This window comes from Thamnophis elegans, chromosome 16, assembly GCF_009769535.1.
Source record: "Thamnophis elegans isolate rThaEle1 chromosome 16, rThaEle1.pri, whole genome shotgun sequence".
Taxonomy (NCBI): domain Eukaryota; kingdom Metazoa; phylum Chordata; class Lepidosauria; order Squamata; family Colubridae; genus Thamnophis; species Thamnophis elegans.
The window spans coordinates 28,623,740-28,651,572 of record NC_045556.1 but is presented as its reverse complement, the minus strand read 5'-3'; the positions used below and the strand labels follow the sequence as shown (position 1 = coordinate 28,651,572).

At 49.5% G+C, this 27,833-nt stretch overlaps 1 protein-coding gene across 1 annotated transcript; it reads left to right on the top strand.

The window, feature by feature from the left end:
* Nucleotides 1–913: 913 nt before the first annotated feature.
* OLFML2A (olfactomedin like 2A) lies at nucleotides 914–21,466 on the top strand. Its single transcript, XM_032232406.1, has 8 exons — nucleotides 914–1,099; nucleotides 10,299–10,562; nucleotides 12,045–12,152; nucleotides 13,658–13,846; nucleotides 14,121–14,370; nucleotides 15,071–15,280; nucleotides 15,400–15,585; nucleotides 20,064–21,466. Exons 1-8 carry the CDS (start codon nucleotides 1,004–1,006, stop codon nucleotides 20,663–20,665), a joined length of 1,905 nt encoding a protein of 634 aa, XP_032088297.1. The 5' UTR covers nucleotides 914–1,003; the 3' UTR covers nucleotides 20,666–21,466.
* The last annotated feature ends 6,367 nt before the right edge of the window (nucleotides 21,467–27,833 follow it).

Below are 27,833 nucleotides of genomic sequence, written 5' to 3'. Positions count from 1 at the left end.
AGGCGCTAGTCGTCACTTATAAAGCCCTTCATGGTATTGGACCTGGGTACTTGAGAGACCGCCTGCTGCCAATTACCTCCAACAGACCTATTAGATCCCACAGACTAGGCCTCCTCCGAATTCCATCTACCGGCCAATGCCGATTGGCTACCACCCGGAGGAGGGCCTTCTCTGTGGTTGCTCCGGCCCTCTGGAGATTCGAACCTCACCACCCTTCAGGCTTTCTGCAAAGCCCAGACAGGCCTGGGGCTGACGAGTTCCCGTCCCCGCTCGAATTGTGTGGTTGTTGATTGTTTTTAAATTGTTGTAGTTGTTTGTTCTGTAGTTTTCCTCCTGTTTGTATCCCCCCCCCTTACTTTGGTTTGTGAGCCGCCCTGAGTCCCTCTGGGAATAGGGCGGCATAGAAATGCAATAAAATAAAATCAAATCATAAAGTCCAACACTTAGTGATAGTCATAGGTTACTAATAAGCAATCAAATCATACTAGGAAACAATATCCACGGTAAGGATACAAGCAACAAAGTTACAGTCCTGCAAGGAGCAGGTGGGTGATAGGAACGACGAGAAGACTGATAGCAAGAGTAAGGCAGCCTTAGTGAAGAGTTTGACAGTTGAGGGGATTCGTTGTTTCGCAGAGTGACGGCGTTCGGGGGGGGGGGGGAACGGGGGAGAAGTTTTTTCCCGTGCAGAAAACACAGAGCAGGTGCATCAGGCTCCCTCCCTCCACCCCTTAGTCCAAAGGAACGGTGGGGAGGGGGCTTGGACTGTCCTGGGTGGGTGGGTGGATGGGGGGGGAGAGTCAGCCTGATCCCGCGCTGGCCAGCTGAAGGGGGCGGGGCATCTGCCGGGAAGCCCCTCCTTCTTCCCTGCCCACCCACCCACCCACCCCGAGCCACCCTCCAGGGCGCCCAGAGCTCAGCAGACGGTGCCCGGCGCGCTCGGTTGGCGGAGGGTCTCTCGGCGTTTGCGCACACAGTCTGCCCCTGCTCGGGGGTCGTCACGATGGGGACCCCAAGGAGTCGGGGGCGCCTGGCTTGGATCGCCGCCCTTCTCCTCCAGCTGATCTTCTCCTCCGTCCCGGCGCAGGGGACAGGGAAGGTAGGACCCCCCCCCCTCGGGAGTGGGGAGGGGGCATGGGGGGAAAACTGCCCCCCATGGGATGCCCACCCGGGCACCTTGATGGGCTTTGGGGGGCGGTGGTCTCTTGGAGAAACCAGCTTTCGCGAATGTGGGTGAGCGGGCTCTGCGCCCCTCTTCCCCCCCTCCAAGCTCAGAGATTCGCCCCGTTTTCCTTTTTAAAAAAGTTTTATTTTTCCATCTCATACATACCTTCACAAATATACATTCTCCTTACTATTTATAGATGTTATGTCCTTTTGATATGCATACTATTGGTATTTATATGATTTATGTCTTTAACATTGATCATAATTCAAATCAAAAATATAATCAGGGTCACTTTCATGCTACCTGATCTTATTTTACAACAACCCTACTACTTCGTCCGTCCTCCCTTCTCTCCCTTCTTCTTTCCTCCTTTCCTTTCTCTTTTCTTCTTCCTCTCCCTCTCCCCCACTCCTCCACTCTTCTCCCCCTTCCTGCCCTCTCTCTCCTACTCTTACTCCCCCTCCCTTACTTCCTTTCCTTTCCCCTCTCCTGTCTCCCTCCTTCCATTGTTGTATTTACTCTTCTTCACTCGGATGGATTTTGGGTGATTCACCCCATTTTTCCTTTTGTGGATGATGATGCCACCCGTCAGTTTGATGGATCTGACTTTGAAACGTCTGCCGTTTCTGCGGCTTCCAGGTTTTTTCTAACTTTCTAAATTTTCAATTTAAAGTTGATTTAAAAGTTGAATTTAAAAAAAAAAATCAAATGCATCCTATTTGGAGCTTTGCTGGCTGTAAACCAAAAATCGTGGTTTATAGCGGAGAGGTCTGGAGGGTGTCAGGGTGCCCCCCCCCCGTGCCCCTTGGAGTAGAGAAGATCCAGGGATCCTTTAATTTTGAGGGACAGAAGCCTCTTAAAAGAGAGACTTGATCTCTTCCTGCTAAGGAAGGGCTGCAGAAGCCAGGAGAAAGACAGAGAGAGAGAGAGAGGGAGGGAGGGAGGGAGGTAGAGGGAGGGAGGGAGGGAGGGAGAGGGAGAGAGAGAGAGAGAGAGAGGAGAGAGAGAAGTCACTTCTTTATTTAAGGCGTTCTTTTGGAAAAATTAACTTTTGTTGGAAAGAAACTTTTTTTATTTTTTTACTCAATTTTTTGCTTGGCCCCCTGTGGCCCTTTCTGGAGACGGCCTCTGAACATGTGCAGAGGGCTCGTCCCTTTCCAAGATTTGGCCTGGGAAGACCTCGGCTGCTTTCTGGAAGCAAATCAACCCATCTCTTTTGAGAATTTAAAAATATGTAGGATATACACAAATGAAAAAATAGCCTGAGGAATAACTCAATAGGAAGGGAAGTGGGGGGGGGGGTTTGTATAGATGCTTTTATTGATTTATTGAGCCCTGGAAGCGATCAATATCCACCCAGAAAGGGTTTCCCCCCCTCTCTTTGGTGGGCTGCCAAGTTTCCTCCCTTGGTCAATCCCGGCATGCAAAAAAGAGGGGGGGGGGCAAAGCACCAGCCCAGAATAGCCTGGGATCATCTGTGGCAGTTTCTTATAGCCAGATCACCTCCCTTCCACTCCCCTTTTCCTCCATTCAATAAGGCTGACTACCCCCGATGACTTCCGAGGGACCAATTAAAACACTGAAAGGGGGGGGAAATCGACCACCGGATTGCTCCCTACCCCAAAACACCCCGATCCGAAGTGGCATTCTGTCCCCTCCCTACACCAACGCAGCCTTTATCCCTGTTGCAAAGTGAAACCAACAACCCCCACACAAACACACACACTAACAACATGTGCAAGAGGTGATGAAGGAAGGAAGTAGAGAAGAGAGGGGAGGGAGGGAGAAAAGAAAGGGGAAATAAGGTTAATAAAGCAGGCGGAAGGGATGGGAAATAAAGCAACTCAAACTGTGTAAGGTAACCTTTTCAATGGGATAGCAAATGCATAAGAATGACAAATATAAAGAAGAAGAATAACCGGATGAATTTTAACCTATAATTGTATGTAGGAGCATAAAAAGGAATAAATTTTTCAAAACAAAATATGTGTAAGAGGGGGAGGGCTATTCTCTGCCTCCGGTCCGCTCCCAATCATTACTTTGCAGAGGCAAATGAGGAGCATGGGTGCCAGCTTTTCACCCCAATCTGCCCTCTGAAAAATATGTATGGATGATGATGCCTTTGGGGGCATCACAGCACACACATAGATGCACAAGCACACAATATGTGCTAGCATTCCTCACTCCCCCTGGTGTATTTCACATTGGTGGTACAAACAGGCCATGGTTTTCCTTACGAAGAGAACTTTTAAGTCAAAGATGAAGAATTTCCCTGAAAGGGAAGAAGAATTAAATCAAGGGAACAGCTGCTCTTGTGGATGATGATGATGATGATGATGATAATAGGCAAGATTTTGAAGTTTTAAAAATAGACAGGACAGCCATTTGAGAGGGATGGCATTCAGACGCAAAGAAGAGAGGGAGACTGCCATTTGTCAGAAATGGTGTAGGTAGGGTCTCCTGCTTGGGTAGAGGGGGCTGGACTAGATGACCTACAAGGTCCCTTCCAACTCTATTCTGATTGATTGATTGATTCAACCTAGAAACAAGGAGAAATTTTCTGACAAGGAGAACAATCAACCCATGGACAGAAGTTGCCTTCGGAAGTTGTGGGAGCTTCATCCCTGGAAGCTTTCAAGAAGAGACTGGACTGCCATCTGTCAGAAATGGTGTAGGGTCTCCTGCCTGGGGGGTGGGGGGTTGGACTAGATGACCTCCAAGGTCCCTTCCAACTCTCTTAATCTGTTAATAAGTGGTGTAGGGACTCCTGCTTGGGTGGAGGGGGTTGGACTAGATGACCTACAAGGTCCTTCCAACTCTGTTATTCTGTTAAGACTCCTGTGTTCTACAGGGGGGATGGACTAGAAGACCTCCGAGGCCCCTTCCAATCCTAAAATTCTAAGTCATGGCCATGTTGTCCCTTCTCCCCATGGTGAAGTCCAATAAATGAATTGCACCAAGGCTTATCTCCAATTTTCTACCAGTGTTGAGACGCTGGAGATGCCCAGTTTTGTAAGGAATGGTTTTTTTTAAAGATAGAAATTTTAAAAAGGTTGAATATTTGAGACAGGCGAAATGAACCACAGGTTCAAAGTTACAACATCACTGAAAAAAAAAAGGGACATCACTGGTTTTCCGAACTTACGAGCGCTGCGGCATCCCGATGGTCAAAATTTAGACACTTGGCAACTCTCGTCCCACGGCCTCTCGGCGCATTTATGTTGTGCTGCCAGACAAAAAATAATCATCTGAGCATTCTCACCAAGGACTGAAAAGGTTGTCCTTCTGCGTCCTCAACTGACGATGACAACTGAGCATGACCCTTTTTGTCACTAAGCGAGACAGCTGTGAAACGAATCCTTGCCTTGTTTCACGACCTTTCTTGCCACCATTGTTAGACACTTGGCAACTCTCGTCCCACGGCCTCCTATTTATGACGGTCGTAGCGTCCCGGGAACATCCCCCTTTTGCGACCGTCAGAGAGGTCCCTGGGGCACCCAGCTTCACTTCACAATTGTGTGGCTAATTTTAACAGCGGCAGCGACTGACTTAACGATGGTGGCAAGAAAGGTCGTGAAACAAGGCAAGGATTCGTTTGACAGCGGTCTCGCTTAGTGTCAAAAACAGTGTTTCTCAACCTTGGCGACTTTAAGTCCTGTGGACTTCAACTCCCAGAATCCCCCAGCCAGCGCAGCTGGCTGGGGGATTCTGGGAGTTGAAGTCCACAGGACTTAAAGTCGCCAAGGTTGAGAAACACTGGTCAAAAAGGATCATGCTCAGTTATCGTCGTAAGTTGAGGACGCAGGCGGACAACCTTTTCAGTCCTTGGTGAGAATGCTCAGATGATTATTTTTTTGTCTGGCAGCACAACATAAATGCGCTGAGAGGCCGTGGGATGAGAGTTATGGAAATCTTTGAGAAAAAATGATTGCCAGAATCCGCCTTCCTCCCAAAATGAATCATCCGGTCAGTGGGGAAAGAGCCCCCCCCCACCCGGCCCGCACAGCCCAATCCAGGATCAGTTTCTTCGGACAGCTGCAAAGATGGAGCCTGTTTTGTCGGGGTTGGTCAAACTGGCAAAGTGCCAGGCAGGGAGCGGTTGTGGCACTGGCCCGCATGCCAAAGAGTGCTGGGAGGCACTGGTGGGCCTTGGCTGGCAAAGAACAGAATGACAGAGTTGGAAGGGACCATTGGAGGTCTTCTAGTCCAACCCCCTGCTCAAGCAGAGACCCGATACCATTTCAGACAGGTGAGAGGGAGGGAGGGAAGGAAGGAAGGAGAAAGGGAGATAGTTAGGAAGGAAGGAAGGAAGGAAGAAGGGAGAGGAAAGAAGGAAGGAAGAAAAAAGTTGAAAGGGACCTTGGTCTTCTAGTCCAACCCCCTGCTCAAGCAGAAGATCTGATACCATTCAGACAGGGAGGGGAAGGAGGGAGGGAGGAAGGAAGGAAGGAGAAAGTTAGGGAGGTAGGAAGGAAGGGGGGAAGGAAGCAAGGAAGGAGAGAGGAAAGAAGGAAGGAAGAAAAAAGTGAAAGGGACCTTGGAGCTCTTCTAGTCAACATCCCTGCTCAAGTAGAAGATCTGATACCATTTGAGACAGGAGGGAGGGAGGGAGGAAAGGAAAGGAAGGAGACAAGGTAGGGAGGTAGGAAGGAAGGGGGAAGGAAGCAAGGAAGGAGAGAGGAAAGGAAGGAAGGAAGAAAAAAGTGAAAGGGACTTGGAGCTCTTCTAGTCAAAACCCCCTGCTCAAGTAGAAATCTGATACCATTTGAGCCAGGAGGGAGGGAGGGAGGAAGGAAGGAAGGAGAAAGGTAGGGAGGTAGAAGGTAGGGGGGAAGGAAGGAGGAAGGAGAAAGGAAAGAAAGAAGAAAAAAGTTGAAAGGGACCTTGGAGGGTCTTCTAGTCCAACCGCCTCCTCAAGCGAAGACCTGATACCATTTGGAACGGGAGGGAGGGAGAGAGGGAAGGAGAGGAAGAGGGAAGAAAAAAGCTAGAAGGGGCCTTGAAGGTCTTCTAGTCCAACGCCCCTGCTCAAGCCACAGCATTTTGAACAGTAACTAATGGATGGTTGCAAGTGAAGGATTAACCTGTTCTGTGACTGGCCAAATCAACTCGGCTCCTTCCGGGGGCAGAACAAACGTTCACATTTTGTGCCAATCACATCTCTGGACACCTGAGTGTTGTTTCAATCCCCAAAGATTTCTGCTCCTCCGGTGCTGCTGCAGACGGCAGGTCCAGGCACCACCTCAGCTGTTTCTTTGTGTGTGTGTGTGTGTGAGTGTGAGTGTGTGAAAGAGCTCAGCTTCCTTAACCAGGGTTCATCAGCTCCTGCATAGCAGGGAAGGGAAGGGAAGGGAAGGGAAAAGCGAAGAAAGGGAAGAGGAAGGGAAGGGAAGGAAAGAGGAAGGGAAGGGAAGGAAAGGAAAGGGAAACAAAAAGAAGGAAGGAAATGGAAAGGAAAGAGGAAGGGAAGGAAAAGAAATGGAAGAGAAGGAAAAGGAAAGAGGAAGGAAAAGGGGAAAGAAATGAAATGAAAAGGAACAGAAAAAAAGTAAGGAAACGGAAAGGAAGAGGAAGGGAAGGAAAAGAAAGGGAAGAGAAAGAAAAGAAAGGGGGAGGAAAGGGAAGAGAAGGGAAGGGAAAGGAAAGGAAAAGAGAAGAAAGAGAAGAGAAAGAAGGGAAAGGAAAGAGGGAGAAAAGGGAGACAAAAGGAAGGAAACAGAAAGGAAAGAGGAAGGGAAGGAAAAGAAAGGGAGGGGAAGAGAAAGAAAAGGAAGAGGAAGGAAGGAAATGGAAAGGAAAGGAAACAAAAAGAAGGAAGGAACGGAAAGGAAAGAGGAAGGGAAGGAAAAGAAAGGGAAGAGGACGGAAAAAGAAAGGGGGAGGAAAGGAAGAGGAAGGGAGGGAAGGGAGGAAAGAAAAGAAGGGAGGAAAGGAAAGGGAGGAAAGGAAGGGAAAAAGGAAAGGAAAGAGAAAAGGGAAGGGAAAGAAGGAAAGGAGAAAGGAAAGAAGGGAAAGGAAGGGAGGAAGGAAAGGAAGAGGAAGGGAAGGAAAAGAAAGGGAAGAGGACGGAAAAGAAAGGGGGAGGAAAGGAAGAGGAAAGGAAGGGAAAAAAGGAAAGAGGAAAGGGAAGGGGAAAGAAGGAAAGGAGAAAGGAAAGGAAAAAAAAAAGGGGGGGGGGAGAAGGGAAGAGAAGAAGGCAAAACTGTTTGGGGGGGGCTTGGGCAGCATCTTTCTCAAATAGACTCCATTTTTGTTTCCCTGACCCCTCAGCCCCCTCCCACAGCAGGCACAGCTGGAGGAGGCGTCCCAGCTTCCCCAACCCGTCACGGAGATCATCTCCATTTCAGGTGCCGCCTGCAAATACAGCCGAGAAGGGTGGGAAAACGGCAAGAAAAGGCCCAGGCGCATCATCCTCATGTGGAGAAGAAGGGCAATTCTTGGGCAATGGGGGGAGAGAAGTCCCCTCCGCCCCTCCCCTCCCCACCCCTGCTCTCCAGCATCCTGGCTGGGCCGTGCCAGAGCCCGCAAGACAACAAGCCATGGAGGGTGGGGTGGGGAGGAAGGGCGCCTAGCAAAGGATGGGCCAGTCCGGGGTGCTGTGACCCCCCTTTTCCTTGGGACGTCCAGTCGTGGGAACACAGCCGGAGAGCGTATGTGAAGGAGGGTTGTGTGTGTCTTTGTGTTCTCTGGGAAAGTAAGCCAATCTTGCCAGGAGGGGGAGAGATAAGAGGGGGGAGGAGGGGGATTCCCTCCATCTCCCCCTCCCTCCAGCCCCGCAGTTTCCTTTCTCTTGGAGCCAAGATCTGTGAGTGTGCCGGGCTTGATGGGCTGCCCGGACAGCTGCCCGGAGCTTCCAGGCCAGATGCGGCCTTTTCCAACCTCTGGCTCTGTTGGGACTACAACTCCCATCGCCTCTCTGCAAGGGCCTGGGGAGCTGTAGCCTCAGGCTAGAGAGAGAACCAGCAAAAGTCAAATGGCTTTTCTTTCCCAGTGCCTGGTTCTGGAGACAGAGGGGAGGGGGTGTGCTGGGTCTAGGCAGGTGCCAACTCTCCCAGGGGGAACTTGCAAAGCTTCTGTCGGGGACCCAATTCGCAGGTTCTGGTGTGTTTCCTTGGGGGGGGGGGATTCCTTTCCCCCGCCCAGGGCCAGGTTTGCATGTGGTTGAGGTCGGTTACAGTGCCTCTATGGCCCCATAGAACAGCTGAGGGGGAAGGAAGGAAGGAAGTTTGCAATAGGTAAATTAAGGAAAGAAATGAAAGAAGGAAGGAAGTTTGCAATATGTGAAGGAGGAAAGTAGGAAGAGAAGAAAAAGAAAGGGAGGGAGGGAGGAAAAAGAAAGGAAAGGAAGGAAGGAAGGAAGGAAGGAAGGAAGGAAGGAAGGAAGGAAGGAAGGGTGAGTGAGTGGGTGAAGGAGGAAGGAAGGAACATTGCAATTCGTAGATTAAAGAAAGAAGAAATGAAAGAAGGAAGGAAGTTTGCAATATGTGAAGGAAGGAAAGTAGGAAGAGAAGAAAAAGAAAGGGAGGAGGGAGGAAAAGAAAGGAAGGAAGGAAGGAAGGAAGGGTGAGTGAGTGGGTGAAGGAGGAAGGAAGGAACATTGCAATTTGTAGATTAAGGAAAGAAGAAATGAAATAAGTACATAAATTTGAAATGTAGGAAGGAAGGAAAAGAACTAAATTTGCAATTTGTAGATTAAGGAAAGAAGAAATGAAAGAAGTAAGTTTGCAATATGGGAAGGAAGGAAAGTAGGAAGAGAAGAAGAAAAGAAAGGGCATGAGGGAGGAAAAAGAAAGGAAGGAAGGAACTTTGGCATTTGTAGATTAAGGAAAGAAGAAATGAAAGAATATATGCATAAGTTTGCATATGGGAAGGAAGGAAGGAAACTAGGAAGAAAGGAAAAGAAAGGGAGGGAAAAGGAAGCAAGGAAGGAAGGGTGAGTGAGTGGGTGAAGGAGGGAGGGAGGAAGGAAGGAACATTGAAATTTGTAGATTAAGGAAAGAAGAAACGAAATAAGTACATACATTTGAAATGTAGGAAGGAAGGAAGGAACTTTGCAATTTGTAGATTAAGGAAAGAAATGAAAGAAATAAGTAAGTTTGCAATATGTGAAGGAAGGAAGGAAAATAGGAAGAAAAGAAGAAAAGAAGGGAGGGAGGGAGGAAAAAGAAAAGGAAGGGTGAGTGAGTGGGTGAAGGAGGAAGGAAGGAACATTGTAATTTGTAGATTAAGGAAAGAAGAAATGAATAAGCAAATAAGTTAGAAATGCATGAAGGAAGGAAGGAAGAGAAGAGAAGAAGAAAAGAAAGGGAGGAGGGAGGAAAAAGAAAGAAAGGGAATTAGTGAAGAAGGAAGGAAAGATTAATGTGTTGACTGTCCATTTTACTAGAAATTATCCCTTTGAATGCTTTAGGATCCCTCCTCACTCTCTGGAACTACCCACCACTTGATTCTAGCTGCAGCTAGATCTTGGTTGGCCCATTCAGGGCCAAGAGCAGCTGGATGCCAGGAGTCAAACTCCCCTTCCCAGAAATTCTATGACCCTCAGCCTCTTTCCTCCCTCCCTCCAGAGGTTGGCAGGAGAAAACACTCCCTCCCCCCCCATTTTCCAGGGAGCCAGAGATCGCGGGGCCCATCCCATTCTGTGATTTTGCCTAATTGTGTTGGTTGGTTGGAAAACCCACCATGGGTTCGGCTGAGCCAAGGATTGGCCTGCGGTTTGGGTTAGTGGGAGGGACAGTAGACCAAGCAGAGAATCCCTAGGGGCTTTGGAGGCTGCTAAATTAACTTAGCGGTGGCTCAGTGGCTAAGAGGCTGAACTTGTAGATCAGAAAGGTCAGCAGTTCAGCGGTTCAAATCCCCAGCGCCGCATAACGGAGTGAGCTCCCACAACTTGTCCCAGCTTCTGCCAACCTAGCAGTTCGAAAGCAAGTCAAAATGCAAGTAAAAAATAGGAGCCACCTTTGGTGGGAAGGGCCACATGACCACGGAGACGTCTTCTGACAGTGCTGGCTCTTCGGCTTTGAAACGGGATGAGAACCGCCCCCTAGAGTCAGGAACGACTAGCAGATATGTACGAAGGGAAACTTTACCTAAATTAACCCCCCCCCTTCCTGCTTTCCACCCCTTCTAGCTTTTTGGAGAGCCTGAACAGGTCCGCATGACCTCCGAAGGCGCCAACTGCCGTTGCAAATGCATCCTGCGCCCCCTCAGCAAAGCCGCCTGCGACCGCCTCCAGGAAGGCAGCAGGAGAGGGGAGGACTTTTACACTGTGGAGACGGTCAGCTCGGGCAGCGACTGCCGCTGCTCCTGCGCTGCCCCCCCAGCCTCGCTCAACCCCTGTGAGGAGGAGTGGAAGACGGAGAGGCTTAAGAAGCAGGCCCCTGAACTTCACAAGGTAGGGAAGGGGCTCAGGGCATGGTAGGGGTCAGCAACCTTAAGCACTCAAAGAGCCACTTGGACCCATTTCCCACAGAAAAGAAAACACCAGGAGCCACAAAGATCGTCACCAGAAGCCACCGTTCAATTCCGGACGCAACCGGAAGTCCCCCACCATAGAGTCTCCTCCTAGCATGGCGCCCTTTTTCCTCTACCTGTCCTAACTGAAAGCCCTATCAACTGTGGAGCTGACCGGAGTCTCCTCCTGATTTCCCCCCCCCGACCCCCAACCGAAAAGTTCTCTCAAAATTGTGGCGCCGGATGGCGACAGGGAGCCACAACAGAGGGATGAAAGAGCCACATGCGGCTCGAGCTGCAGGTTGCTGATCCCTAGGGTAGGGGGACCCCAGGTCGTCAGGACCCTGCAGATGCAACCCCAAAGGTGGTGCAAGACCCCTCCCCTTTCCCTCCGGTTGAACTCCACCCCCCTGGCTGCATTCAGAGTCCCTCCACATTTTGCCAAAGGCAGCAGGAATGAAAGAAAGGGACGATTGGATTTCAGCAGCCAAGGAGGGGCTTCCTTTGAAGTGGGGCAGGGGGGTCTCTACCCCACCCACCACCAGCCCCCGTTGAGACCCCCTTTGTCCTAGGATTCTCTGGGGCTGCTCTAATCAGACTTCCGGGGACACCTGACGGGGAAAGCACCGAGAGAAATGGATCTCTTGGTATCTTCCTTGTTTATTGATTCATTTACTTAGTTATATCCTGCCTTTATTAGAGTTACAAATAACATCAGGCAGCAAATATATCCAACATTTCCCCACAACAACAACATCCTTGCGAGGTGGGCAGAGTTGAAAGGGAATGACTGGCCCAGAGTCACCCAGCCGGCTTTCATGCCTAAGGCGGGACTAGAACTCACCGTCTCCTGGTGATTGGCCCAAAGTCATCTAACCAGCTTTCATGCCTAAGGCGGGACTAGAATTCAGCATCTCCTAGTGATTGGCCCAAAGTCATCCAACCGGCTTTCATGCCTAAGGTGGGACTAGAACTCACTGTCTCCTAGTGATTGGCCCAGAGTCACCCAGCCGGCTTTCATGCCTAAGGCGGGACTAGAACTCACCGTCTCCTGGTGATTGGCCCAAGTCATCTAACCAGCTTTCATGCCTAAGGCGGGACTAGAATTCAGCGTCTCCTAGTGATTGGCCCAAAGTCAGCCAACCGGCTTTCATGCCTAAGCCGAGACTAGAATTCAGCGTCTCCTAGTGATTGGCCCAAAGTCAGCCAACCGGCTTTCATGCCTAAGGCGGGACTAGAACTCACTGTCTCCTAGTGATTGGCCCAGAGTCACCCAGCCGGCTTTCATGCCTAAGGCGGGACTAGAACTCACTGTCTCCTAGTGATTGGCCCAAAGTCACCCAACCGGCTTTCATGCCTAAGGTGGGACTAGAACTCCTTTCTCGCCTGGTACCTTACCTGTTTCTCCCCGCTTCTTCTGCAGCTGCAGTCCATCACCGACCTCCTGGAAGGTGCCCTCTACAGCATGGACTTGATGAAGGTCCATTCGTACATCAAAGAGGTGGTGGAGCAGATGAATACCTTGGAAGAGGTGACCTTCAACTTCTTGGGGTTCTCCCAGTGAGGGTTGTGTTTCTCCTTCTTTAGCAGGAACTGGGTGGGTTCAGAGAAAGTGGGGGAGCTGAGGGGGTCAGGAGAGGTCTTCCAGCCCTTGAGATGATGTCCTACTGGAGAAAGCCAGGATTCCGTCTCTTCTGTCCCGCTGAGTGGTCCCTGAATTTAAGCCACAATATGAAGAACGGTTGCAGGAACTGGGCATGTCTAATTTAATGGAAAGAAGGACTATGGGAGACATGATAGGAGTCTTCCAATATCTCAGGGTTTGCCGCAAAGAAGAGGGAGTCAAGCTATTCTCTGAGGGCAGGACAAGAAGCAATGGGTGGAAACCTCGCTCAACAGAAGTAACTGTGAAAGGGAATGTTGGAGTCCTAGTGGACAACCATTTAAATAGGAGCCAGCCGTGGGCAGCAGCTGCCCAAAAAGCCAACACAGTTCTAGGCTGCTTCAACAGAGGGAGAGAATCAAGATCACGTGAAGCGTTAATACCACTTTATAAGGCCTTGGTAATAATGCCACACTTGGAATACGGCATCCAGTTTTGGTCGCCATGGTGTAAAAAAGATGTTGAGACTCTGGAAAAAGTGCAGAGAAGAGCCACAAAGAGGATTAGGGGACTGGAGGCTAAAACATACGAAGAACGGTTGCAGGAACTGGGTATGTCTAGTTTAATGAAAAGATGGACTAGGGGAGACATGATAGCAGTCTTCCAATATCTCAGGGGCTGCCCCAAAGAAGAGGGAGTCAAGCTATTCTCCAAGGGACCTGAGGGTAGAACAAGAAGCAATGGGTGGAAACTAATCAGGGAGTGAAGCAACCTAGAGCTAAGGAGAAAATTCCTAACAATTAAAACAATTAATGGAACAACTTGAATCCATAAGTTGTGAATGCTCCAACACTGGGAGTTTTTAAGAAGACATTGGGTATCCATTTGTCTGAAGTGGTGTAGGGTTTCCTGCCTAAGCAGAGGGTTGGACTAGAAGACCTCCAAGGTCCCTTCCAACTCTGTTATTCTATTCTATTCCATTCTATCTCTGTTCTATTCTATTCCATTCCATTCTATCTCTGTTCTATTCTATTCCATTCCATTCCATTCCATTCCATCTCTGTTTTGTTCTGTTCTATTTTATTCTATTCTATTCTGTGATAATTAAAGTAGATCCTGGTGAAAGGATTAGGGAGAGGATAAGAGCCACTCAGCTGCAGAACTACAACGCAATGAGGCTGCCTGTGCTGGGTCTGCTTGAGTAGACCACGCTGGTTTGGGCTGGGGGGGAGGGGTTTCCTGAGCAGGGCTGGACTAGATGGCCTCTAAGATTCAGGGCTTCGGAGCTGCTGAAGAAAGGGGAAGGGTTTGGAAAGGCAGGAAGGCTGGTTTACCAAGTCAATGCAGTGTGTTCATATTGTCACTGCCCCACCCCAAACACCCCCCCACACACACATGCTCAATCTCTTCTCTGCCCCCCACCCCCACCCCAGACGGTGAGGAGTAACCTGAGCCGCGACAGCAACGTGGTGAAGGAGAGCGTCCTCCACTTGACGGACCAGATGAAGCGCTACGAGAACTACTCGGACATCGTGCTAGGCCTGAAGAAGGAGCTTTCAAATCTGGAGCATCAGCTGCTCCAGAAAGATGCCTCCGTCACAAGTCCAGAGCACAAGGCGCAGGTGAGCCCCTCCCCCCCCGTCGCTCTGGCTAGAATGCGCCAGTCACACCTCCTCCAACCTCTGGATCCGTTTGCTTGCTTGCCTGTGACCCCTGTTTCTTTCTTCCTGGAACTTCCTCCCAGGTTCCTTCCTTGAGTTTGACCTTGATTCCCTTTCCTGCGAGGATCTGCTTTGACCAAAACGGCTTTATAACCACTCGTCGGCACAGATCCTAAGAGTTAAAACTTCTCCCGTCCGTCTCTGCAGGGCTGTTGTGTCTCTCTCCTCATTTTAGGACACAGCAAGGCACAAGGAGAGCGTTCAGAAATACGCCGGTCCTCGGAAAAGTCTGGGGGACAAAGAGATCCCCAAAATTCCCAGGGAGAAGGCAGAAAAAACGAGGAAGGAAAGTGCCAAGGGCAGGACGGGTCTCCCACCACCCACTTCTAAGTCCAATTCCTCCAGGGAACGGACTGCCATCCGGGGCCACCTGTACTACAAAGCGGGGCACCGAGCAGGAGCAGAGGGGGTGGCAAGCAGCCACGGTGAGTAAGGGTGGGGGAGAGACTTTTCTCCATTGCCTTTGTAGCTGTTGTGGATGAAGCTTCGCAAGAGCCTGAAGGAAACTCCTGGTCCCCACAAAAAATCCCTTTTATTAATTTGCTGTGAATTCTGCTCCTTCACCTCCATCAAAGTCTTTCAAAGGAGGATTTACAGTCACAGACCTTATCTGGCTTGGAGAGCTGCCAGGCTGGTATCTGCAGAACTTGGCAAGAAGTCTCGGAGAGTCACGAACCAATGAAGCAAACTAATGGTCTCCTGCAAACTCCACTCCCCTTTCGCTCCTCTTTTATTTCCTCTGGGAGGGGCCATTCATCATCCCCTTGTGGCTTTACTCCCAAGTCGACCCCTGTTCTTTAGCTTTGTCTGGAAACTCTGTGCATGCGCACACTGGGAACAGGCTCCAGCTGTTCTTCTGCCTCACTGATGTCTGACTCTGAAGGCAGCTGATAACTGGCATACGGCCCTGGCCCCCTCTCTGCCTCCGACACAGAGTCCTCATCAGAGCCCTCCCCAGACTCAGGACTGGCCCATCTTCCTCCCCAACCTCCTCACTGTCCGAATCTGCTGCCAGCTCTCCTGGCGGGCCTCAACAGTAGCGTGGAACACTGTTATAAGTCGAGGGTTACCATTTGTGGGGAAATCCCCAGCTTTGGCCTTGCTAAGAATGCTCCTCTCTTGCAGAAAACCCCGGGAAAGAAGCTGGACTCAAACCACTGGACCAAGAGACCCTCCCCAGGTCAGGAGAAAGTCCTCCTACCTCTTCCCCTGACAACGCCACCTCCATGGCCCCCACCACCAGCATCGGTGCCACGCTCCAAAGTCGACGTGGCCCTCCTCTGCTCTCCAGGAAACGTGGCAACGTTCCCGAGGTCCCTCCCCCGCCCAGCCACGGTATGTGTGAATCCTACCTCCCTCGGTGGTTGGGGGCCTCCTTCACTGGGATTTGAGCTGGCATATGCGGCACTGGGGTATCCCCAGCTCTCCCCATCCTCTCTCCCTTGGACCCGCAGCCCACGAGGCCTCGTGCGAGGGGACCCTAAAGTCGGTGGAGCCCCCCGAGAAGCAGCACAGCTACGGTCGTAACGAGGGCGCCTGGATGAAGGACCCGGCAGCCACCGATGACCGGATCTACGTGGCCAACTACTATTACGGGAACAGCCTGCTGGAATTCCGCAATTTGGAGAATTTCAAGCAAGGTGAGGAAGGGCTGGGGGGGGGGGGGGCTGCAAAGGTAAGTGAGGGTGGGTTGTCCGTGGACTGAGCCATGGTTTGTGAACTGGGGCCAGCTGAAGAAGCCACGGTAGTGTCGCGTGTCCTGGCTTTAGTTTGTAACCACAAGGACTAAGTGAGGCTTAAAAGACCTTCCCAAACATGGAAGAGATACCAATAAAAAGAGGATTTAGTTGGTTTCTTTTTCTCTTGTTGCCCTTTGTTCTATTCCTTCCACCTTTCCTTCCTCTCGTTCTCATCTCACTTCCTTCTTTCCTTCCTTCCTTCCTCTGAATCTCCTTCCTTCCTTTAATTCAGATCTTCCTCTTTCTCATCTTCTTCCTCCTTCCTTCCATTCCTTTCTTCCTCTTATTCCTTCCTCTTTCTCATCTCCTTTCTTCCTCTCATTCTCATCTCCTTCTTTCCCGTCCTTTCCTCTCATTCTCATCTCCCTTCTTTCCTTCCTTCCTTGCTTCCTTCCTTCCTTCCTTCCTTCCTTCCTCTTAATCTCCTTCCTTCCTTTAATTCTCATCTTCCTTCCTCTTTCTCATCTTCTTCCTCCTTCCTTCCCTTCCTTTCTTCCTCTCATTCTCATCTCCCTTCTTTCCTTCCTTCTTTCCTTCCTCTAATTTTAATCTTTCTTCTTCTTTCTCATCTTCTTCCTTCCTTTCTCTCATTCTCATCTCCTTCCTTCCTTCCTTCCTCTCATTCTAATTTCCTTTCTTTCCTTCCTAAATCCCTTCCTTCCTCTTTCTCATCTCCTTCCTTTCTCCTTTCTTTCTTTCTTTCCTCTCATTCTCATATCTTCTTTCTTTCCTTCTTTCCTTCCTTCCTTCTTTCTTTCCTTCCTCTAATTCTAATCTTTCTTCCTCTTCCTCCTTCCTTCCTCTCATTCTCATCTCTTCTTTCCTCTCATTCTCATCTCTTCTTTCCTCTCATTCTCATCTCCCGTCTTTCTTTCCTTCCTTCCTCTCATTCTAATCTTTTTTCCTCTTTCTCACCTCCTTCCTTCCTTCCTCTCATTCTCATCTCCGTTCCTTCTTTCCTTCCTTCCCTCCCTCCCTCCCTCCCTCCCTCCCTCATTTCCATAGCTACCCCATTCTTCTTTTTTTCTGCTTTCTAATTTTTCCGGGTGCTTCTCCTGCTTGGATGATCCTCCCCAATTTGAAAGCAAAGCGGATTCTTAAAAAAAGAAGTTGTCAGAAGTTTCCCTGCCTGCCCTTTCCCTGAGCTGGTTCCCGGCCAGTTCCTTTGGCCGGGAGTTTCCCATGCATGGTGAAAACAACTCCGCAGCAAACCCAGGGGAAAAAGATTGCTTTGGGAGACTGCGGGGTGAGTCGCTAAGAGAACTCTTCTCTTTTGGGGGTCTGAGATCTGAGCGGGGGGGGGGGTGTCCTGCCCTTTAAAATGCCTCTTTAATTTTAATTTTTGTGTTAAGCCGACTTTTGTAAATAGTCTGCTCATGACTCCCACTGGAATTTAAGACACGCGGACCTCGTGACCTGCACACAAACAATTGCTTTGGTCGAGACACAGATGTTCTATGCCAGCTGGGTTTTGGGGAGACGCTGCGCTGCCTGAAATAGCTTCCCGTCAAGAGGGGGTTGAATGAATAAAGGGATAATGGAAGATGGGACCCTGTCTTTTTCCCACCGTTCCTTCCCTTTTTTTCCTTCCTTCCCCATCTCCTCCTTCCTTTCTTTCTTTCCTTCCTTTTTCTTCCTTCCCTTTTTTCCTTCCTTCCCCATCCCCACCCTCCCTTCTTTTCCTTTCTTCCCTTTTTCTTCCTTCCTTCCCTTTTTTCCTTCCATCCCCATCCCCTCCCTTTCCCTCCCTCCCTCCCTTCTTCCTTCCTTCCTTCCTTCCTTCCTTCCTTATTCCTTCCTTCCTCATCCCCTCCCTCCCTTCTTTCTATCCTTTTTTCTTCCTTCCTTCCCCATCCCCTCCCTTTCCCTCCCTTCTTTCCACCTTCCTTATTCCTTCCTTCCTCATCCCCTCCCTCCCTTCTTTCCCTCCTTCCTTTTTCCTTCCTTCCCCATCCCCTCTCTCCCTTTCTTTCCTTTTTCTTCCTTCCCTTTTTCCTTCCTTCGCCATCCCCTCACTTTTCCTCCCTTCTTCCTTCCTTCCTTCTTCCTTCCTTCCTTATTCCTTCCTTCCCCATCCCCTCCCTCCCTTCTTTCTTTCCTTCCTTTCTTCCCTTTTTTCTTCCTTCCTGCCCTTCCCCTCCCTTACTTCCTCTTTTTCACCCTTCCTTCTTTCTAACTTCGCTCCCTCCTTCTCTCCCTGCACTAATTTTCTCCCTCCCTCCCTCCCTCCCATCCACCCGTCCACCTACCTTCCTTCCTCCCTCCTTACGAAATACATCAACTCACCATTGATTGCTGTGGAAGATTCCATCCTAATGCTTACAGGTCGTCCTTCAGTTACGACTGTCATGGAGATATGACGGTCGTGAAACGGGTCGGCCACGTGACCTATAGAATCCTACAAGGATTTTTGCAGCAGTCATTAAGTGAATGCAAATGCAAATTCAACGCTGCACAGTTTGGCCAAAAGCCAGAAATAACCCCTGGGTTTTTGACAAAACCATCACAAAACGTGACCTCGAGGTGTGCAAATGGCCATAGATGTGATTGCCAAGTGCGGCAAATGTGGCGATGTGAAAACAGGATGCGGTGACCCTAGGAAGGTTGAATTCCGGTCGTAACTACCCCCAGGTAAGTCCGTCATAAGTCGAGGACTACCTGTACCAACAAGCACACAGTTCCCAGAGGACCGTCTATGAGACTCCCTCTGACCCCCTTCATGGCTGTGGGAGTTTCCTGGGAGGCTAACAGTCACTTAAACATGAGCTCAGCATGTGCAGCGGCAGCCAAAAAAGGCAATGCAATCCTAAATTGCATGAACAGAGGGATACAATCAAGATCAAGTGAGATCTTACCGTAGTACAACTCCATAAAGCCTTAGTAAGGCCACGCTTTAAGAGTATTGCATCCAGTTTTGGTCACCACACTATAAAAGAGAGGTTGAGACTCTAGAAGGAGCGCAGAGAAGAGCAAGAGATGATGAGGGGACTGGAGGCTAAAGTACACGATGAATGTTTGTAGGAACTGGGCATGGCTAGTCTTGTGAAGAGAAGGACCAGGGGAGACAGGATAGGAGTCTTCCAATATTTGAGGGGCTGCCACAGAGAGGAGGGGGTCAAGCTATTTTCCAAGACACCCAAAGGCCACACAAGGAATAATGGATGGAAACTGACCAAGGAGAGATTCAACCTACAAATAAGGAGGAATTTTCTGACAGGGAGAACAATCAACCCATGGAACAGAAGTTGCCTTCAAAAGTTGTGGGAGCTTCATCCCTGGAGTCTTCCAAGAAGCTGGAGTGCCATCTTTCAGAAATGGTGTAGGGTCTCCTGCTTGGGCTGGGGGTTGGACTAGATGACCTACAAGGTCCCTTCCAACTCTGGCATTCTATAGTCAAAGGAAGAGAAGTTGCCTTCGGAAGTTGTGGGAGCTTCATCCCTGGAGGCTTTCAAGAGACTGGAGTGCCATCTTTCAGAAATGATGTAGGGTCTCCTGCTTGGGTGGGGGTGGGGGGTTGGACTAGATGACCCAGAAGGTCCCTTCCAACTCTGTTAATCTCCTCCGTAAGGTCCCTGGCCTTGACAAATGCAAACACCCAGACAAACAGACACACAGCATGGATGATCCTCGACTTACGAGCACCATTATGACCTAATGTTTTGGTTCTTATGCAAGAGGTTTGATAAGGGAGTTTTGCCCCGCTTTACGACCTCTCTGGCCACCGTTGTTATGTCAATGGCGGCCATTGTCAGATTGGCATTATGTAGTTATGTTAAACCCGGCTTCCCTATTGGCTTCGCTCGTCGGAAGGACGCAAAAGGTGACTTACGACCGGTCTTAAGTCAAGGATTAGAGTAGAGGCAGTAGGCAGAGACATTCCTCGACTTATGACCACAGTTGAGCTCAACATTTCTCTTGTCAAGTGAGGGTTGGACTAGATGACCTACAAGGTCCCTTCCAACTCTGTTCATCTGATGACCACAGTGTCTCCATCCTGAAAGGAGACTCCTCTCAACGTCTCCAACAGGCTCATGGACAAGCTAAGCAGGTGACAAATCTCTCTACAGGTAGTTCTCCACTTATGACCGCAAGGTCCCTCCCAACTATTCTGATTGATTGATTGATTGATTGATTGATTTAATGTAGAAAGAAGGAGAAATTTTCTGGCAGTGGGGACAATTCACCAGTGGAACACTCTGCCACAAGACATTGTGGATACTTCATCGCTGGAGATTTTTAAGAAGAGACTGGAGAGCCACTTGTCAGAAACAGTGCTTGGGCAGGGGGTTGGACTAGATGGCCTCCAAGGTCCCTTCCAATTTGGTTGTTCTGTATTCTAAGGTTGCATTTCTTACCCCAAGCTCTTTCGTACCTCCCAGGGCGTTGGAGTAACCTCTACAAGCTCCCCTACAACTGGATCGGGACCGGCCACGTGGTGTATCAAGGCTCCTTTTACTACAACCGAGCCTTCACCAGGAACCTCATCAAATACGACCTGCGCCAGCGTTTTGTGGCCGCCTGGTCCTTCCTGGATGACGTGGTCTACGAGGACACCACGCCCTGGAAGTGGCGCGGACACTCCGACATCGACTTGGCTGTGGACGAGAGCGGGCTGTGGGTGATCTACCCGGCGATGGATTCTGGTTATTCCCAGCAGGAGATCATCGTGGTGAGCAAGCTGGATCCGGCCGACCTCTCCACGCGGAAGGAGGCCACGTGGAAGACCAGCCTCCGACGCCACGCTTATGGGAACTGCTTTGTGGTCTGCGGCGTGCTTTACGCCGTGGATGAGTGCAGCGCCAGGGATAGCCACGTGTCCTACGCTTACGACACCCACACTGCCACCGAAGTCCATCCCGAGCTGCCCTTCCGCAATGAATTTGCCTTCACCACCCAAATTGACTACAACCCCAAGGAGAAAGTCCTTTACGGCTGGGATAACGGCCACCAAGTGACCTACAAACTACAATTTGTGGCTTGAGGATGGGAAGCCCCGAAATGCCATGGGTGGGTCCCTGGAGGGGATTGTCCGTGGGCGCAGGATGGCCCCGGGAGAGAGAGACTCTGATGGAACGCATTTGATGGAAGGGATGGGGGCCGACGTCTGGCAGGTGACGCAATCTCTCGGGGACATTTGGGGTGCCTCCAGCAGCTGGCAGAGTTGGGGGGGGGGCGACAGCAATTAGAAAGCTGCCATTTGTCGCAGGCTTCCTAATTGTGACGTTTCTCGCAAAGAGGGTACCCCCTTAAAATAATATTCATTTTATCAGAGTGCGCTCAGTGGTACTAGTTGAGACAACCCAGGAGCAATCGCATCAAACAGAGAATAAATAGTGGTTTATCTATACAAAAGAATATACATACACATACTAGGTAAAGGCCAAACAATCAGCAGCTACAGCAAGGAAGATCACACGGAGAGTGAGATACACCCTAACAGGTCCTCTCTTATAATACAGGCTCTTAATGTGGTAACAGTCAACTAACCCTGCTGATTCATTACTACCATTGCATCATCATTACAGCATTAGAGAAGCTGGCCAGCTATTAAATCATCATTAGCCTGACACATTTTTTGCAATCTAAGCAACTTTTCTGCAACGTTTACACAGTGAGGTTTAAGCCTTTGACTGAGTGGGAAGGTTCAGGCATCGAGCTAAGTTCGAAGAGTCGTTTTCTTTTGACAGAGAGAGTTGTAATTATCATCGCAAGGAGTCCTTGAGTTACGACCATCATTGAGCACACACACACCCAATTTACATGGCTACAGGAAATTTGTTAAGTGAGTTTTTATGACTTGTTAAGTGAATCTGGTCTCCCGCGTTGACTGAAGGTTGCAAAAGGGGATTGCGTGATACTGGCACCGTCATAAATGTGAGTCAATTGTCAAGCATCAGAATGTAAATCACGTGATCGTGGGGACGCTGCAATGGTCGTAAGAGTGAAAAATGGTCATAAAAGTCCCTTTTTTCAGTGCTGTTGAATGGTCGCTAAACGAACTGTTGTTAAGTTGGGGTTAAGTTGTTAAGCTGTATCTGTAAGGGCACCACATGAAGGGGATGAGATAATTTAGCAGTCAGTACAGGTAGTCCTCGATTTATGACCACAATTAAGCCCAAATCACCCATTGTTAAGTGGGACGTGAAGTGAGTTTCCCCCTATTTTGTGACTTTTCCTGCCTGAGTTGTTAAGTGAATCCCCACCGTTAGTAAGTTAGTCACCCAGTTATTAAGTGAATCTCGACTTTGCTGGTCAGATGGCTGCAAAATGGGGAATCACATGACCTCCAGGGTGGGGGTGGGGAACACTGCAACCCATCATAAACACGAATCCTTTGCCGAGTGTCTGAATTTTGATCCCGTGGGACGCTGCAACGGTTGTAACTGTGCGAAAATGGCGTTAAGTCAGACTTTCTTCAGTGCCGTTGTAACTCCGATCGGTCACTGAATGAACTGTTGTAAGTCCAGGACTAACTCTGTGTGTGTGTGTGTGTGTGTGTGTGTGTGTGTGTCCCCAGGGAGCAAATGTTCCAAATATTTTGTCTTTCTTGCCATTTGCTGAGGTCAGCCTTCACACTGCTTGGGACGTGGGTGTGAAAATCCTCACTATTCCTCTGCCCTCCACCTTACACACCCTCCCCAGCTGTCTCTTCTCCCTCCCCCCCTTGCAAAAGTTCTCACAACTGTGTGTGTGTGTATGTGTGTTTCACTGGAAGGCAGATACTGAAAAGACACAAGATTTTTTTTTCTCGGGCCCGATGGCAATTGTTGTGAGCGAGGCTTCCCGAGGAGCCTGAGGCAAACTCCTGGTCCCAAGAAAAGACCCTTTTTTAAATTAATTGACTGTGAATTCTGCTCCTTCACCTCCCGCAAAGTCTTTCAAGGGAGGATTTACAGTCACAGACCTTAGAGCTGCCAGGCCGATATCTTCCAAACTCCACACTGTAGCAGCAATTACTTAGCAAGAAGTCAGGAACAGATCTTCACCCGAATGAATTGAACTCATGGTCTCCTGCAAACTCCACTCCCCTTTCGCTCCTCTTTATTCCCTAAAGGAGGGGCCTTTAACGTCCACCTATGGCTTTACTCCCAAGTTGACCCTTGTTCACATCCAGCAAAGTCTTTCAAGAGAGGATTTACGGTCACAGACCTTATCAGGCTTGGAGAGATGCCAGGCTGACATCTGAAGAACTTGGCCAGGAATCTCGGAGAGTCACGAACCAATGAAGCGAACAAAGGGTCTCCTGCAAACTCCACTCCCCTTTCGCTCCTCTTTTATTTCCTCTGGGAGGGGCCATTCACGGTCCACCTGTGGCCTTACTCCCAAGTCGGCCCCTGTTACAATGTCACTGAAAAAATGGGACTTACAACCGTTTTTCGCAGTTAATGTCCTTTGCAGCCTCCCCCGTGAAAAATTCAGATGCTTGGCAACGGGTTCATATTTATGACCGTCGCAGTGCCCAGGGTCATGCGATTCCCTTTTGCGACCGTCTGGCAAGCAAAATCAACAGGGAGACCAGATTCATTTAACAACCGGGTTGGAAACTTGTCAAATTCAGTGGTTTACTTAACAACCGTGGCAAGGAAGTGATTCACTTAACGGCTTTGGCCTGGGAAGCCAGATTCATTTAACAACTGGGTGATTAGCTTCTCAACTGCAGTGATTCACTTAACAACCAAGGCAAGGAAGTGATTCACTTAACGACTGTGGCCTGGGAAGCCAGATTCATTTAACAACTGGGTGATTAGCTTCTCAACTGCAGTGATTCACTTAACAACCAAGGCAAGGAAGTGATTCACTTAACGACTGTGGCCTGGGAAGCCAGATTCATTTAACAACTGGGTGATTAGCTTCTCAACTGCAGTGATTCACTTAACAACCGAGGCAAGGAAGCGATTCACTTAACGACTGTGGCCTGGGAAGCCAGATTCATTTAACAAATGGGTATTAGCTTTTCAACTACAGAGATTCACTTAACAACTGTGGCCAGGAGAAGCCAAATTCACTTAATAACCCTGGCAAGGAAGTTATTCACTTAACAACCGTGGCAAGAAAGTGATTCACTTAACGACTCACCAGGGGAAGCCAGATTCACTGAACAACTAACCTACCAACTGCAGCAATTCACTTAACAGCCATTGGAAGAAAGACAAAACTCACTTAAGTAACGTCTCACTTGACAACAGAAATTTGGGGCTCACTTGGGGTCGTAGGTCAAGGACTCCCTCCTAGTCCCTTCGAGTGAGGGGTCTGCAAGCTTGGGCTACTTTAAGACTCATGGACTTCCAACTCCTAGCCGGCTGGGGAATTCTGGGATTTGTAGTCCCCAAGTTGCCCGTTTTGCAGAGCCAACTCGGAGAGTTCACACACGTACTGAAAGTCGATTGCTTTTGCCCACAACCTACACAACCTTTTGTTGTTGTCGCTTCGCTTGGAAGAAAGTTGCCAGCTTGTTCCCTCCCAGGGCGAAAGAAAAAAGCTGCCTGCTGGCAGGGAGACGGTGCCCGACCCCTCCAGAAAAATGGACGAGGAACAAGGAAACCATTGACTGGCCATTTTAACCAGCTAGCTCAGTGTTTCTCAACCTTGGCAACTTGAAGATGTCTGGACTTCAACTCCCAGAATTCCCCAGCCAGCATTTGCTGGGAGTTGAAGTCCGGACATCTTCAAGTTGCCAAGGTTGAGAAACACTGAGCTAGATAGAAAGGCGGGCAGATCCTGGCTAGAAGCTGGTTTGATTGAGATTTTTATGGATCCCCCCCCCCCTTTAATGCTTTTTGGGTACCAGATCCCAGCCTTAGGGGGAGGGGCTCCATCAAAATGCTGCGGGCGGGGAGGATATCACCCCAAATGGCCAGCTGGAAGCTGGGGGGAAAAAGAGATTGCTGCGTTTTAATTCTCTCCCTCTCTTCCTCCTCTTTGGCTACCTTTTGACTTCCCCGCCTTGGCCCATGAGGACTAGAAACGTGGGACCCAAATATTTCGTTTTTAGGTCCTCCTCTCTTCGATTTGCTCCCCCTCGCCCCCCACCCTCTTGGGAAGGCCAGGAGGAGTTGGAGCTAGAAAAGGGGGGGGGGCAGTCAGCTCTGGCAAAACGGCTCTAATTGGTGGGATTCTGTGGGTTATTTTTTTTCCAGAAAGAATTTCGTTCAATTGAAAAGAATAAATAATAAAACACGCAGCAGAGCCTGGTATGGATTTTTATGTTGTAGGTTCAACCCAGGAATATTTTGTTTCGTCTGTTTTATCTTTCTTTCTTTTTCTCAAAATGAGGAAGTGACATTTTTCCCCTCGGAAAATGTGGGTAAAGGAGATTTTGGCAATAGGAAGGGGGAAAGAAGAAAGTTGGAATATAGATAGATAGATAGATAGATGATAGATAGATAGATAGATAGATAGATAGATAGATAGATAGATAGATAGATAGATGATAGATAGATAGATAGATAGATAGATAGATGATAGATAGATAGATAGATAGATGATAGATAGATAGATATAGATAGATATAGATATAGATAGATAGATATATGTAGATATAGAGAGAGAGAGAGAGAGAGAGAGAGAGAGAGATGATACACGCACAAACACACACACATATATACACACACACACATACATACACATACGCATGCATACACACACACACACACACATATATATATATAAAATATCCTGCCTTCTATGGCCTAGTGCAAAATGACACACTTTGCATTCCCTTTGCCCACGGCCAGTCCCGTGAGGCTCAGCCAGCGCCCTCTGAGGATGATGGGGCCTGAAGTTCCACCATGCAGATTCGAGGGGAGGGAGGGAGACAAAACTGGGGAAAAGCTATTTTGGAGAGGCCAAGAAGGAGCACGTTAATTTTAACGCGCCTTGGCCTACAGCCTCTGCTCCTCATGAGGACTAGAAACTCAGAAAACGCCCACAGTAAATTTCTATGCTGGCTTTAATTGAACAGTTCTATTTCGTTTTGTTTAGAATAGATAAAAGATTATTTTAAACGTGCCTTGCTCCCGACCCACGACATAGCCTCTGTTCATAAGGACTAGAAACTTAGAAAACACTCACAGCAAATTTCTATGCCAGCTTTAAGTGGCACAGTTGTTCCTTTTCCTCCCACGGGGTCTGCCTCTTTCCCACGGGGTCTGCCTCTATCTCTGTTTCCTGTTAGGGGGGGCAAATTCTGTGCCCCCCCCCCCGCAGTCTTGCAAAGGCAATGCCTCTGCCAAACACCAAGCACGGCGGAAGACAGAGCCCAAGTGTCTGGAGATGAGGTCATTCCTTCCGCAGAGACAAACTCGCTTTTGACCCTTGCCATCGCCCATGAGGGGGGGCACCTCCCCCCAGAAGCAGGCAACCTTTGGCCTGACGGCCCCCACTTCTCACAGCGGCCCTTTGTTCTCCCCGGCCCAGATGGTGCCAGCCAGGAGTGGGACATGGGCCCTGGAAGAAGTGCCGTCCAGCGAGGCACAACTGTCCTTTCGGAGGACACACTCACTCACACAAACTCACTCACACACCCCGGCCCAAGGGGAATGGGACAACCCGCTGCAGCCAACTCCCCACGGCCCCTCCCCCTTACTGCCAGACCATTTAACAATTCTATTTAATGACTTGAAAGAAATAAAAATTATTTGAATTTTGGTCATTCACTTTTCATTCTCTCCCTCCTTTGGCATCCTTTCTTTGCTGATTCTGTTGTGCCATTTCGCTCATACTAGTGTAACTCTTGTCCCGCAGCCAGTTGGCCATGGTGAGTTGGCCATGGCGAGTTGGCCATGGCAAGTTAACCATGAATTTGCTGTGGCAAGTTGGCCATGTTGAGTTGGCTATGTTGAGTTGGCCATGTTGAGTTGGCCATGTTGAGTTGACCATGTTGAGTTGGCCATAGCAAGTTGGCCATGGTGAGTTGGCCACGGTGAATTGGCCATGATGACTTGGCCATGGCAAGTTGGCAATGATGAGTTGGCTGGGATGAATTGGCCATGGCGAATTGGCCATGATAAGTTGGCCATGGCGAGTTAACCATGAGTTTGCCATGGCAAGTTGGCCATGGTGAGTTGGTCATAGCGAGTTGGATATGATGAGTTGCCCATGGTGAACTGTCATAGACCCTGTTGGTGAGATGCCATCTCCTGGCCCCGAAGAAGCCCTGACAGAAGCTTTGAAAGGTGTCTCCTTCCTGCTCAGAAGGGTGACCTGGCAAGCAACAGCCCCTCATTGGCACGAGGGCTCCAGTGTTTGTCCCTTTCTCTAGCCATTCACTCCATTGGGTGGGGCAGCCTTAGGGCTCGCCAGGCCCAGCCTGAGGCATCTCCCGTACGTAGCTTTCAAAGCTTCTGTTGAGGCTGGGAGGTGGCATCCTGCCAATGTTGGGGAGGCCATGGAGAAGACAAGGCGAGGCCCCTGGGAGCAGCGAAGTCAGCCCTCCAGGGCTTCCCAGCCAAGATGTGGGATGGGGGCCGAAGGTCCTTCAATCAACATCTTTGTTCTCCTAGCCACGCTGAGCCAGGGGAAGAAACCAACTTGCTCAGCAGATCCACCGCTCAGATTTTCCTATGGCGTCGTGCCAGCCTTCCCACCACCACCCGCTGTGGATGGGTCACCCCAAGTCACCCTGAGCTTTCTGTCCCTGCCCTGGATGCTGGCTTGCTTGCCCTTCAAGCCCACGTGGGAAGGGAGAGGAAGCCCTTTGGCCAACAAACAAACATTTGAAACACACACAAACCCCGTATGGCTGATTTTGCGTCTGCATTCGCTTGGCTTCCCAACTGAACAGAGAGTAGAAGCTAAGAGAGGGACAAATACTCCAACCCAATTCTAAAAATGTGGCTAAAAGAGGGTAAAACAACAGTTGCAGGAACTGGGCCTGGCTAGTCTAGTTAAGAGAAGGACCAGGGGAGACAGGAGAGCATCTTCCAATATTTGAGGGGCTGCCCCAGAGAGGAGGGGGGTCAAGCTATTCTCAAAAGCCCCTGAAGGCCAAACAAGGAATAATGGATGGAAACTGACCAAGGAGAGATTCAACCTGGAAATAAGGAGGAATTTTCTGACAGGGAGAACAATCAACCTATAGAACAGAAGTTGCCTTCGGAAGTTGTGGGAGCTTCATCCCTGGAAGCTTTCAAGAAGAGACTGGACTGACA